At 33.6% G+C, this 13,167-nt stretch overlaps 1 protein-coding gene across 3 annotated transcripts; it reads right to left on the bottom strand.

Moving 5' to 3' along the window:
- Positions 1–33: 33 nt before the first annotated feature.
- Positions 34–9,093, bottom strand: LOC111794810 (protein LNK2). Of its 3 annotated transcripts, none has more exons than XM_023676965.1 (9): positions 8,749–9,093; positions 5,707–6,049; positions 5,451–5,571; positions 4,195–4,486; positions 4,019–4,108; positions 2,129–2,779; positions 1,887–2,074; positions 569–953; positions 34–461 (listed from the first exon to the last, which is right to left on the bottom strand). In XM_023676965.1, the coding sequence occupies exons 1-8, from the start codon at positions 8,770–8,772 to the stop codon at positions 599–601; spliced, it is 2,064 nt and encodes a 687-aa protein (XP_023532733.1). In that variant the 5' UTR covers positions 8,773–9,093; the 3' UTR covers positions 34–461; positions 569–598. The 3 variants fall into 3 exon arrangements, with proteins under 3 accessions (XP_023532733.1, XP_023532742.1, XP_023532749.1); XM_023676974.1 differs by having other exon boundaries at positions 1,887–2,044; positions 8,749–9,092; XM_023676981.1 differs by having other exon boundaries at positions 5,764–6,049; positions 8,749–9,091.
- Positions 9,094–13,167: the final 4,074 nt, after the last annotated feature.

A 13,167-nucleotide genomic window follows, 5' to 3' on the forward strand; every position in this document is an offset into this window, starting at 1 on the left:
CGATGTCAATCATCTCATCAACGCATCATATTCAATCTTAACTTACAATATAAAGTTCTACGCATACACAAACTGAGATATCCTAAAATCCTACCAGAACTAGAGAAGTGCTTTAAGAATACAATTCAATCACTAGGAATAACATTTTATGAGAGTCGTGGAAATTGCATGTTATGTTTCAATCTTCCAAGCGGACTAAAATAAAACATCCAAACGCTCACACCACTACAGACATAGCATCACATAAATAACACAATCCAGTTATTGCTGGTGCGTGTTAAGTTACATACAAGTCGGTCTCCAAATCGTTGTTCAGAGTTTATTTTTTTCTGAATACATAAGAAGCATGTTGTATGCTTCGAGATTTCAATACTTCCAGATCTATGTTCCATGATTTTGATACTTCTAGATCCACGAGTTAGTCAAAGTTTTGAAGCTCCCATAACAGTGGTTTGTATGATCTAGTAAGCAGACGAACGAAAAGAAGATCTTGCATTATTAATGAATCCATATGGTCAAGCATGAGAAGCAAACAACAGGGCATGGAAGAGATAAAGGAATGAATTACCCGTATGATAGTCCTAACGTGCACATTTCCTCACTGAGAGGCTTCATACTCCAGAACTGCATCATCTACCAGTCCAGTATTCGACGTGTTATCTGATGTGTCCATACAAGGACTAGTTTTTACCTGCTGCATCTCTGCCGACGTCCAAGAACTTCTAGACCCATCCATGGAAATATGATGTTTACCCAACGCATTGCAAGACAAGAATTCCATTGGCGAGCTCTTCAAACCTGCCTTCTGCTCGGAAGAAAACTTCGCGGAAATTGGCGATTCGGGTGCATCAGGGTAGTTTTGTGAAAACTCGAAGGGTCTATGGAAGAGAAGATGAGCCACAGTTCTGTCGATGGAGTTGGTCTCCGTTTCAGCATCCGGCTCCCCAGCCATTCTAGAAAAGAATACAAAAGAATGCAGAGTACATCACAGAGTTAGAGATTCCATTAGAATTCTTCAAATCATTGGTAACACAGATGGAATATGTAGAATTCGAGTAACCAAGTCCATTCTTAGGATGTAACCACAGGATCATATTCAACTATAACTAAGATATGAAGTAATTTATTACTAAATATCAAGAGAGCTCTTCTTGCCTTATATTGGCTTGATTTCTATTATGTTTGCACAAGCTCTTACGCCATATATTAAGCGACCAAGTAGAGTTGAGAAGAACTAGAACTATTTATTGAAAAACACAAGTGAAATAGGTGGGGATTGAAAGGCTCTCTAGGCCACTGATTATAATCTCAGCTCCCAAATTTCCCCTTTTTCACCCACCAGATTTGTAACTTTCATAAGACTCAACCAACGTTAAAAACTCTCCATTTTCTTAAATTAGGAAGCAGTACTTCAAATAAGACCATACATTTAAAAAAAAGAAAAGATAGAAGCAATACTATTATTTGCAATTAGGTTGTTTTGATCTCTAGAATAAGCACTCATGACTATTTTTTAATTATGAAATAATTTGAGTGGATTAAGTTTTTCATACCATGAACCTTAAAACACAGTGAACTATGTTGCACTAACTTATTAATGTTTTGGTTCCTCAATGTAATAATCTTAGTTTTGACATAAAAAGATTAGATTTTATTAGCAGAAAATGTTTCCCTGCTGTCTTGCACATATCCTAACGTGTCTCTTAAATGCTCCGTGCATGCCTCAATATGGCTGGAATTTTGAAAAGATAATAAAATATCAAACATTCGAAATCACAGAGATAAGTTCATGACTCAAATGAGCAAAAACAATTGAGGCAGGATCTCAAAAATCTTTTTTGAACAACTCAATGCGAGAGAATGAGAATTAAAGCGCATTTACTAACCTACAATGACTATTGATTTCTCCTTTTGCAGTGGTTTCATTTTCATCTCTGGTACTTTTGTTGGAACTACTTGTGTCGTTAGCATAATGTCTCTGCATTGCACTTTGGGCCAACCGGAACAAGCTGTCCCGAATACAAAGTCTGATTTTGAAATCCAGCTGTAGTAAAACATTTCTAGGGCATTGTAACTAAAGTCAGGTTACTCTAGGAGGAAAATAATCCACTCACAAAGTCAGGTATACCTTAGAAATAATTTCTTGAAGCCTGCAAAGAGTTGTATCTTCCATAGAAAAACGATCAACCGTGGTGGAGACTGTACTGGAATCATCTTGCTCTAAAGGTGACTTTGGATCTTGAGCAGGAAAAGTGTATATTTCTTCAGAAACAAGATCAGTCTTTTCGATGTGCTGAGACTGAATTTCTTGGGGACATTTTGGAGAAATGGATTGACTGGTAGCAGAGACTTGATTATTGAACTGTTGCTGTTGTTTTTTAATGGCAAGCATTGCCTGCATTTGTTGTCTTCTCCTAAGCTTTTCAATTTTTTCTTGAGGTGTCATGGTAAGAGACTTTACAAAACCATCGGCCGGTTTGTCCACGTGATTTGCGCCACTGGGGGAAATATCTTGACTCATAAAAGGCTGAGGCTGAAGATCTCCCTGCTGAATTTGGGACAGCAAGGGTACAACAGGATATGCATTTGCAGCAATCGGATATAATGGCTGGTGCATCAAAGGATTGGAGCTTCGTTGGTATTGCGGTGATTTGTTATCAAACTGAGCTGCTGGGTTCGTTGGTGAAGGCCAGTTTCCATGAAAATCTTGAAACATCTTCTCAACACTTCTCCCCTCCGATCTTTTACGAGATTTCAACACTTTTTTCTGCCTACCAATCTGAAACATGAAAAAGTAATAAAAATTAGAGATCAGACAGAAAAGACTATGACTACATCTATCAGGGTTGAGAAGTGGACGTCTAAATAGTTAAGTTGATGTAAAACCCACCAGCACAAAGCAAGGTTGCTAGTTCTGGGTGGGCAAATGAAAAAGGCATACGCGGTTATATAACACTACATTGACGACCATAAGTCGGTGCCTGTTGCTCCTTTCAACTTAGTAGAGTCCAGTGTAATCTCACCTGTCAGATCTAATTATTGAATATAGTACACTGTTTATTGTAGTACTATCAAGTTAATTGGACTGTACCTCTACTAGTTATAGCTATAACAACCTTCCTACCGAAGGTACTTGTTATTTGCTTGGAGTTGTAAGTGGAGTAGATTCCATCGTAGAGGAACAAGTTCAAATTTGACTGATTGGTAGTAAAACAAAAAAGTTCTTTGAAATTTGCATAAAGATTTGAAATTAAAGCAAACGTGGCAGTAAGTAAACATGTGAATGGTGAGTTGGTAATCTTTTCACCAATGGTTGCTGGAGTTTACCATTAAATTACAACCATTTAAAAGTCTTTATGGTTGCTGCATGGATTGAACATACCTTTGGTGGGAGGGATCTTGGGAGGAGGTGTGGTTGAAAGTTATGCTCAATGCCTCAGTTTGGCAGCAGTTCCGTAGGACTTTCATAATTGTCATTAGGTGTTATTATTTTGGCATGGAGACCTTTATGTATATAGTTAATAATTGGCCTACCCCGTTGGCTTTTTTTTTTTTTCTTTCTTTGGGACACCCATTTGTATTCTCTCACTTCATTTCTATGAATATATAAGGACACCTACGGGTAGAGGTTGAATTAGATAGGCATTGCAGAAAACTTGAATTTGAAAGAACAGGGGCATTAGGTACCACCTTCCAAATCAATCGGAATTGCAAGCTAATGACAGATAGCTTAGAGTTTTGTAGATTTTACACTCAATATCAACGATGATACACTCGAGGATATACTTTTTACCACCTGGTTACCACATGAAAATTAATCTACTTGAAAACGGTAGATTGAAAATGACAACATCCTATCTACTAATGCTGACCATTCTTTTAGATTAATTATCATTGCAGGTATTTGGACAAAGTTGCTGTTTCCACATTCAATATTCATTGGCAGGTAAAAAAGCTGAAATACAGTAAACAAAAGGATGATCAACTAATTAATTGAGTAAACAAATGAGAAACAAACCTTATTTGAAAACTCATTGACAGTTACGGTAATATCAGGTCTTTGGTGAAGTGTGGCTGCAGATGGTTTTTCCATTTTCTCCAGATCTGTCTGGATAAGCCAAGCAAATTACATAGAATTTTCAGTTTGCTCAAAAAATAGCAACAGAAAATGCACTATTCCAACATGTTTAATACCAGATCCTTTGCAATAGCTCCAGTTCTATCTCCTACATTTGTTAAGATTGCACTTCCAGTCTGCAACCCAAGTGATCCAGTATCACTACTTCGCCCACTGGCAAGAGTAGATAATTGTTCATTTTGTTTCGAGTACTCTGGATTCTTTTCAGTGTCCACTCCTGAGTCCAAATTCTGCGACTCCACAGTTGGGAATAATTTCATCGGGCTGTTGTGCAAATCTTTCAAAGAAGAAGACCACATCTCATCAGCATCACTGAGACTTACTTGGCCAAATACTGGGTCATCGTTGCTACAAAATTGACATTGATTAGAGAAAAAAAAGATTTAATATAGGGACAAAAACGTTTCAAAGAATAAGATTGCATTCCTACGGGACAAAGAAAAACTCTGATGCACTATCATGCTTCGAGACTATCCAACAACTTTGGTAATGGTGATCATGTACTGACTAATTTGAACATGATAATAGAAATAATGAATCAGAATTGAATTTTGGTAAAAAAAACGAGCATATTATATTTTGCAACATTGTCCAAAGAACAATCGACAATTGATTAAGAACTAGAGAAGAAGAGGAAAAATCCAATTGTAAAATGAAAATTACACATGATAACCACTGTCGGGCAAGTATCTACAGTTGTGACGACAGGGTTGAAACTAAAGATAAAAGATATGGGGCTACTGCTAGAGAGGATTAAGAGGACTAAGACCTACTAAGATCCCAAAACTTTAATTAGATTGTAATTTACCATTAAAAATGTGTTGAGCTGGAGTTTTCTTAAGTCTCCAGCTTGCTTAATTAACCAGCTTCTTATTGGTACCAATTTTAAGGGCCGCTCTAAAATTCTTTGAATTATTTCAGTTTACTCAGTGCTGTGGCATGCCTGGTCGGCTAGGATTGAGGGGTCAGAGTCAACTATTGCTGGTTTATGGGACCTTATTTGCCTCCACACATCTTCATGGTGTTCTCTCACGATTTATGAAGAATGTCTATGTATAAGGGAGCAAAGCAACAAGAATCTGTTCCATTTCATCAGTAAAAAAGACAACAGTCTTTCCCAAAAGGGTATAAAACAAGATCAGCTCACTGCATGACTACACTGTTTCAGGTCAACGTTACAAGACATTTTTGTTTCCTCTTCATCATGAGTATAATTTGACTTCAGTTAAAAAAAGAGCTTACGAATGATGAGTTCTTATTTTAATTATACAACCATCAATCAAGGAGTTAAGAGAATAAAATACCGATGTACCTGAAAATTCTATCTAGGTCATCAAAACTTCCAATATTAGCCCATCCATAGTCAACAAAATCAGCCTGTCCTTTACCTTCTTCAGTACTTTGAAAATTTTGGGCATCTTTGATCATCGCAGCTGTCAGTATACATGTCATTCAAAAAATTAGTACACAATTGAACTTTATGCTAAAGCTCGTCAATGTTGCATTGTACGTGTGCACACATATATCTCTGTAGAATTTACAGAGAATCAAAAATATAATATCTTTACCATATCTTGGTGAATTATATTTGCTATTTTCAGTTAATTCATGAGATACTTCAGTACCATTAGAGTCCTGGTCAATTCTGCAAGGTTTGGACAAGGATATGTCAGCCAATGGATCATTGTCGAGATTTGAGGCAGAGGTTCCTTCTTCATTGCCAGGACTGCTTTCCAGCTTTCTTCCATGGGTATCATCAACATTAGTCCCAGGTGACTTTTGCTCCATAAGTTTTGTGCATACCGTGTCTTGGTGCCATTCTTTCTTGTCATAATAATTCTCACTAGCCTCCCGATAAGGCACAATATGATCATCACTATCAGCAGCCTCACCCCATATTATATTTGCAAGCTGAAATTATCACATAAATTTAAGATCACAATTTAAGAGAGGAATTTTTTTGTAGCACATAATTATTAATTGTAATCAACGAGTCACAAGCACATTCTAATCGAGACCCATTTTTTTGTATGCTCAGGAAAAGGAAAGAAATCAATGAACTAAATCATAGAATCGCTTAAATGATCAACCACGCAGCCAGATACACGTGAAACAATGAGCTTTATTCTTCTACAATCTCAAGTAACAACGGAAATTGCTCCTTCACTGTTGAAATGAAAAGCTTCAATAAAGAAGTAGAAAATAGATACAGAGAAAGTCGAGCTTGTACCAATTTGGGCTCCCTACAGGTATCTCCTCTTCTCTTTCTCCTTACATTGGGATCTCACCTAAGTTTCTCAGAATGTTTAACTGAATGTACTATTTAGTATTCACTACTAAATCTTCTACTTTCAGTGAATGCTACGTTGTATAAGACTATTACTAGCTACAATAACCGCTGCCCTCAAACGCAAGTGCTGCAAAGTTGTGAAGGAATGAGATTATAAATTCAAGAAAAATATTCTTTTCATCAGTTGGTATCAGAGTAAGGAGTATAACTTGACCCAATGGCTTCTAGGGAATGTATATTTCCATCCATCAGTGAAAATTTAATTTCTTGTTTTTTTTAACTTCAAAAAAAAAAAAAAAAAAAAAAAAAAAAAAAAANAAAAAAAAAAACCTTCGGAATGAATTGTCCACAGAAATCAGAAGAGCAAAGGCTATATGCTCCGATCTGTCATGATTACTCTAACAACAGCAGATGCATATCGCCGCAGGACTCCAGAGTACTTATAAATGGTGGTTATAATCTGAATGGGTAAATCCATTGCAACAATAAGATAAATGTTCCAAAACAAGGTTCCATATACAACCTGTACTACCAGTAAAATAAAATTGACCGAGATCATGCTTTTTTTGGCTAAATATAAAATTCTGCTCTAATATTTGTACTCTTCTTTAACTTGAATCTCTTAAGAATTTCAGTTGCATATTCTAATCTTTTATCGGTTTCGCATCTATTGATTTTTTTAATAGATAAAAACTTATAGGCTAATGAATCCTAGATTGGTAGCCACTCCAACTTAAACTCATTTCCTCTGGGCCATCTTTTCTTCCCACTTACAATGAACTTCTATAATCATCCGTAGCCTCATTGACAATAGAAAACTTAATCTAAGAATTGTCTCCTCATAAAGGCACTTGAAAATCTAAATAGCATTAGAAAAGACTTTCCTTAACCTATCTCTCAAAACTTAAGCAATGATCTTATAGAGATAAACTAGTGACAAGACTAATAGAGTCCCTGTTCCTCTAACCCTTCTCTTCTTGGAAATAAAGCAAATATAAGTTTCGTGTGTGGAAGAATCATAATCCCCCTCCACGAACTCAAAAAAGACCTTGCCTAAGTCCTCTCTAAAACTATTCCAATTTTCAGTGAAGATAGCCATAGTGAAGCCATCCAAATCAGGCCTTTACTCCCATTAAAGCTAAAGACCACTCTCTTCCAAAATTAAGGGAGTCTTCAACCCTTCATGATCCCAGGCTATAAGGAAATACCGACATAAACCTTCCAAGAAAAGTCCGGAGGAAGCGAGGGATAAAGAAGCATATAGAAATTTTTAAAAAAAAAATAGAAAGGGAAAAAATAGTATGCATCACAACCACGCTCTTTTTAACCTACTTAACCTTTGCTTTTTGTCTCTAGCAGGAATCCTCCCAATAAATTAACTTCTTGAAATCCTCTTTAAACCTTAACCAAACTTCTCTCAACTCCTTGCTCATAGTTCCTTCCTCATTTAATTCAAGAGTCTAATTTTATCCAAAATTCCTAGGTCCCAAGACTGTATTTCCAATCCTTTTGAACTACTTCAAGCAAGGATAATTTCACCATAAACCAAAATCTCTCTTACTTGCTAATCTTCAACATTTACACCTAGTCAAGAAGGGAAATGACCTAAAAGTGTAGCCTAAACTCAAGCAGATAAACATGATTATCGAGCCTAAGGATTCTCTCATTTCTTTAAAAGTGTCCAACCAACCTCTTGACAACAAAAACATATCTCGTCTACAATAAAACACACACACACTCTCTCTCTCTCTCTCTCTCTCTCTCTCTCTCTCTCTCTCTCTCTCTCTCACATTGGTTGGACGAAGTAAATCAGTCATTCACTCGGGGAAGATCTAAGAGACCACAACTCTTGATAAATCTATTAAACCTCCTCATAGATCAAGTGATGCCGTCCCAGTACACTCCATCTCGTGTGACATTAGGTCATACTAAAGTCCCCGCCAGACACCCACAGCAACACAAAGCTCGAAAAGGCCTCCTAGCTCCTCCCAAAAAAACTTTCCTCATTCCACGAGTCACTAAATTACATCCCTTTGCTTTCAACGAAATTGAACTGCCTAAGGAATGAAATGCTGAGCTGAGCATCAGATCCATCAGATTCGTCTCCCATTCTTGCAATAAGCCTTTCCAATGAAAGTGTAAGGTATACTGATTCGGTGGTTCAATGCAAAAACTATCCATGGCAGTACTATAAACAAAACAAGCTAAGCAACACCCAGATACACTATTCACTCCCTCGCCACAAAAGTAAAACATCAACAACTATTTCATGCTACAGAAGTAAAATTGAAGCCAAGAAAAACAAAAATTCACTGGCTACCTCTTCGTCGTTCCAATCAAACATAGCTGAAAAACTCAAACAAAATCTCTAATCCAGAATCCAAATCCAACAACTGATCGAAGATTGATCCGCACATCGCCGAATTCTCCGAAAAAGTAGTTACGGAAAGAAAATTCCGGAATCAACAACAGAAAGCATCAAACTCCTCCAGAAACAGGATGGCGTTCAAAAGCCCTGGAACATGGAAGGGGGGAAGAAAAAGAGAGAAAAAGGCAGAAAAACACAGAGCCACGCGATAAATTCAGGAAAAAACCAAATGAAAAGGAGCTTTCTGGAGGCGAAGGATTTGGGATGGAGGAGAGTAGCCAAGGGATTTGGTTTGGTTGAAACAGGGAATCACGTGAGGTCACGTGAAGTGGTAGGGTTGGAAGTAGAGGAGCGAGAGAGACGACACGTGTGAGAAAACTGTATCCAAAGTTGTGGCTGTGAAGACTGTGATCAAATACTGGAATCTGATTGGATGGAAGTGAATTTGAATTTCATTTGGATTTCATTTCACATTTGGAGATATGAGTGGCAATGAGGTGTTGTGGGCCCCGGCTGAGGACTTAATTTGTGGTGGAGATTTGCTGAACTGTCGCTTTTACTCTGCCAACGCGGACTCTATAAATCCTTTTTTATTTTATTTATTTATTTATTATTATTATTATTAATTTTCTCAAATTAATGCCCTTTTCTACTTAAAATTGATATTTTTCTACCTCATAAATGCAAATTTTATTTTTAAAAATTGGACGAGTTGGCAATTCTATTTTATTTTTGTTTCTACATTTTTATAAAATATTTATAATATTCTCCATCGTAGTCTTCAATTTAAAACCTTTAAAATATCATTTTTCGTCCTTCTATTTTAATTCATTAATAAATTTTAAAAAACGTGAAAATTATTGTTATTATTTAATCAATTTTAGTTGAATTAAGATAAATGAAAAAAATCAATAAATAATAATTTTCTACATCTGTAAATATGTGATTTTGAAAAGCATAATTTCTGTGTTTTTTTTTTTTCTTTTTCTTTTTCCTTTTCTTTTCCCCAAAATAGTCCATTATATTTTGGATCAGATTGTTTGGGCCTAAGGCCCATATCTGAGGCCCATCATGAGCGGCAGCTGACAAGACAACCATCCACATTGTGGGCCTAATGGGTTTGGCAGCCTTTTTTCCTCTTTTCCAATTTTGATCCATTTAATCAGCCCGATATAATTAAATTCATTTTCATTAATCTTTATATCCATAAATTTATTACTTGTAATTTAATTTTTATAATTTAACCTAAAATTATTTAATAAATGTTGGACGAACAATAACTTCATAAGTTCAAACCATCATATTTGCTAACAAAAATAATTGACATTAAGAGTGTTTAAGACACGGAAAAAAAACAAAATAATGATCATAATAAAATTAAAACTAAAATTTGGCAAGTTCGTCGTAACTTTTTTTTTTTTCTCACATGGAGAAGGAAACTACATCTTGATAAGAGAAAAGTTTGGCTTTTTTTCTCGTAAAATATGTTTGGTAGATTTATTTTGAAAACTGTGGATGGATCCCGTGGGTGTGTATTTTTTCTATGGGACCAGTGACTGAAAATCCTCGTTTAGGTAGCAAATAAAGAAAGATAAATTTTGTGAGCTAAACAGAACCCGAACGAACCAACCATTGGTTTAATTATTTATTATTTAGTGATAAGAATATTTTGTGAACGATTAATTAAAAAAAATACAAATAATCTTTGTCATGTCAATTATTTAGGTGAGATGATATATTGATTTTATGTTATTTTTTCTATTAAAACCGTTGAAAATATATATATATATATATATATATATATATATATTATACTAGAAAATTCCTTAAAATAATGGACAGCTCCTCCATTCACAGGCTAACAGTTTGGACACGCCAACCAAAAAGTGCTAAAGTCCAGTCATCATGGAGTCATCACATGATTTTCCACAATTCATTAATTTATATATTTTTCAGCTTTAAATTTATTACCCTAAATAATTAAATTACCTTTTTAACCTTTTTTAAATATTCATATCTAAAAACGTTAATAATTTATTTTAGAAATACCTTTAATTTTTAAAAAATACCCTTAAATTACCAAAAGTTTAATTAATATTTTAATTTTTTTTAAATCATAAATACGAACAAATATATGGATAAAACCATTAATACTCCATTAAAAAAAATATTTATGAATTATAAAAAAAATAACAATTTTTTTTTTTTTTTTTTCGTCGAACCATTGATTTATACCCATAAATCAAGTTACTAATTCAAACATGAATGATTTGATTTTCATATTTATAATTATTAAATATGTAGAATTTATGTCACGCGTAGAAATTATAATTCGATTGAAAAAATGGAAAAAAAATAATTAGTAATTTAAAGTTTAGCTTAATTAACACGTATTAATAAATATAGCTTTGTTATCGGTAAGTTCAACCATTTCCTTTTTATATACCTTTATGCCTTTTTTTTCTGTACTACAAATTCTAAATTAATTGCCTATTTTTTGAATTTTTGGATCAGATAAATTTAAAAGGCTTTTAACAAATATGAAAATATCTAATAAAATTCTAAATTTTTATTTTATATTTAATAAATGAATGAATCTTATATTTTATATTCCATAAATCATTAATCTATTTGATATTTTTTAAAATTCACAACCAAATATGTCTGTTAATTTTTATTTATTTATTATTTTAGTGATATTTTTTTACACCTATTTAAAAGTTTATAGGACATTATTTTTAATGGAAATAATCTCATTGACTTAAAAATAATTTTGTTTGCAAACATTTTTATAAAAATTAATATTAGTGAGAAATTTGTATGTGCACAAAATCAATAATTAAATAATTTTTCAAATAAAAAAAACCATATTCAAAAGAACTATGGAAAATTAATTGTAATTTTTTTTTACTAATTTAATTTAAAATTTTATATATATATATATATATGACTAACGTCGTAGCAAATAATTAGAGTCATCTATTATTTTATTTTATAATTTATTTTTTCAATAAATGTTTTAATTTCTTTTCCTTTTTCAACCCCTAATCTATCCTCAAAATTCGATTAAATTAAATTTAAAATCGAAAAATATAAAAATTCAAATTAAAAAATGCTAAACTCCAAAATTTAAATAAAAATTGACAGAAAAAAAAAATAAAAAAATAATATATATATTATTTATTTATTTATATATATATAATTTTAATTTTTTTTTTTTAATTTAATGATGAGTGGCATTGGACGTCGGTGTCGAGCTGTACCGTTCAACAAGACTCTTTTGTCTTCTTGCTGAAATTTTAAGCGGGAAAACAAATCTTCCCCTTTATTTGATTGATATTTTTCTCTTACCTTATAAAGAAATTAATTATTATTATTAAAACAAATCTTTTTTAATTATAAACTTGGAAAGTAATTTTATAAATTTTAATTTATTAATTTTAATCCCATTATATCAATTTAAATCTTACTAGTGGTTGGGGAGGAGAACAAAACATCAGTGCTCAAACATTTCCTTAACAGACACGTTTTAAAATCTTGAGGGGAAGCCCAGAACACCGGAAACCTTCCCTGCGAAACCAAAAGCATTTTAAATCCTTGAGGGGAAGTTCAAAGAGGACAACATCTGCTAGTGGTGGATCTGTAGTTGTCTTTTATTTATTGTTGCCCGCAAACTTATTTGTTCTTCAAACCTTGGAGCGAGTGCAATTCTTTCAAAATCGCATTCAACAATATTTCTCGCTTCCTGTCCTACATTACTGTTATCTTCGTCCTTAGTAAAATCGTTGATGGGTCGATAACGTCAACTACAATTAAGTCATTTTTATATTAGTGGGTGTCGCTCTGTCCATTGTCGTACTTTAGTCAATCTTAAAATCCTCGCCACTAAGGTTGTTATCTTCGATGACGTTATAGCTGAAATCTTCTTCACATTCGTCGACGCTAGTAAAGATCGGAGACGAGAAATATCATAAAAGTTCATGTGTGGGTCATTTCTAAAAATCAGATCTGTAGTGTTCTTGATGGTGGTCACCTGATATTGATTAAAAAGCAAATTATCCTATAATAAATAAAAAAAATTAAAAATAAAATGGTGTTTATAAACTTAATTTAAAAATAAAAAATTACAAAAATCAATAGTTATCCAGTGGGAGAATTTTAAAATCTTAAAAAATATTTTAAAATTGGGTTTTTAAAGAAAAAAAATTAAGATTATTACAAATAAAAAGAAATATGAAATCGACATGTCGATCTTGATCAGTGGCAGCCTCCATTGCAGGCCACGTTGAGCAATCTCTGATGGAGGCGTGGATTTCAAGACGAGCGCTGGTAAATTCACAGAGAAGCTTAATACTTTTTTTAGTATTTAAA

Source organism: Cucurbita pepo, chromosome LG01, assembly GCF_002806865.2.
Source record: "Cucurbita pepo subsp. pepo cultivar mu-cu-16 chromosome LG01, ASM280686v2, whole genome shotgun sequence".
Classification (NCBI taxonomy): domain Eukaryota; kingdom Viridiplantae; phylum Streptophyta; class Magnoliopsida; order Cucurbitales; family Cucurbitaceae; genus Cucurbita; species Cucurbita pepo.

Excerpts from the sequence above, each read along its gene's own strand:
- LOC111794810 (XM_023676965.1), bottom strand. The coding sequence starts at position 8,772 with ATGTTTGATTGGAACGACGAAGAG. Across the intron at positions 4,109-4,194 it reads GAGCTATTGCAAAGGATCTG|ACAGATCTGGAGAAAATGGA; the intron begins GTATTAAACATG and ends TGGCTTATCCAG. Across the intron at positions 954-1,886 it reads GAAATCAATAGTCATTGTAG|AATGGCTGGGGAGCCGGATG; the intron begins GTTAGTAAATGC and ends ATTCTTTTCTAG.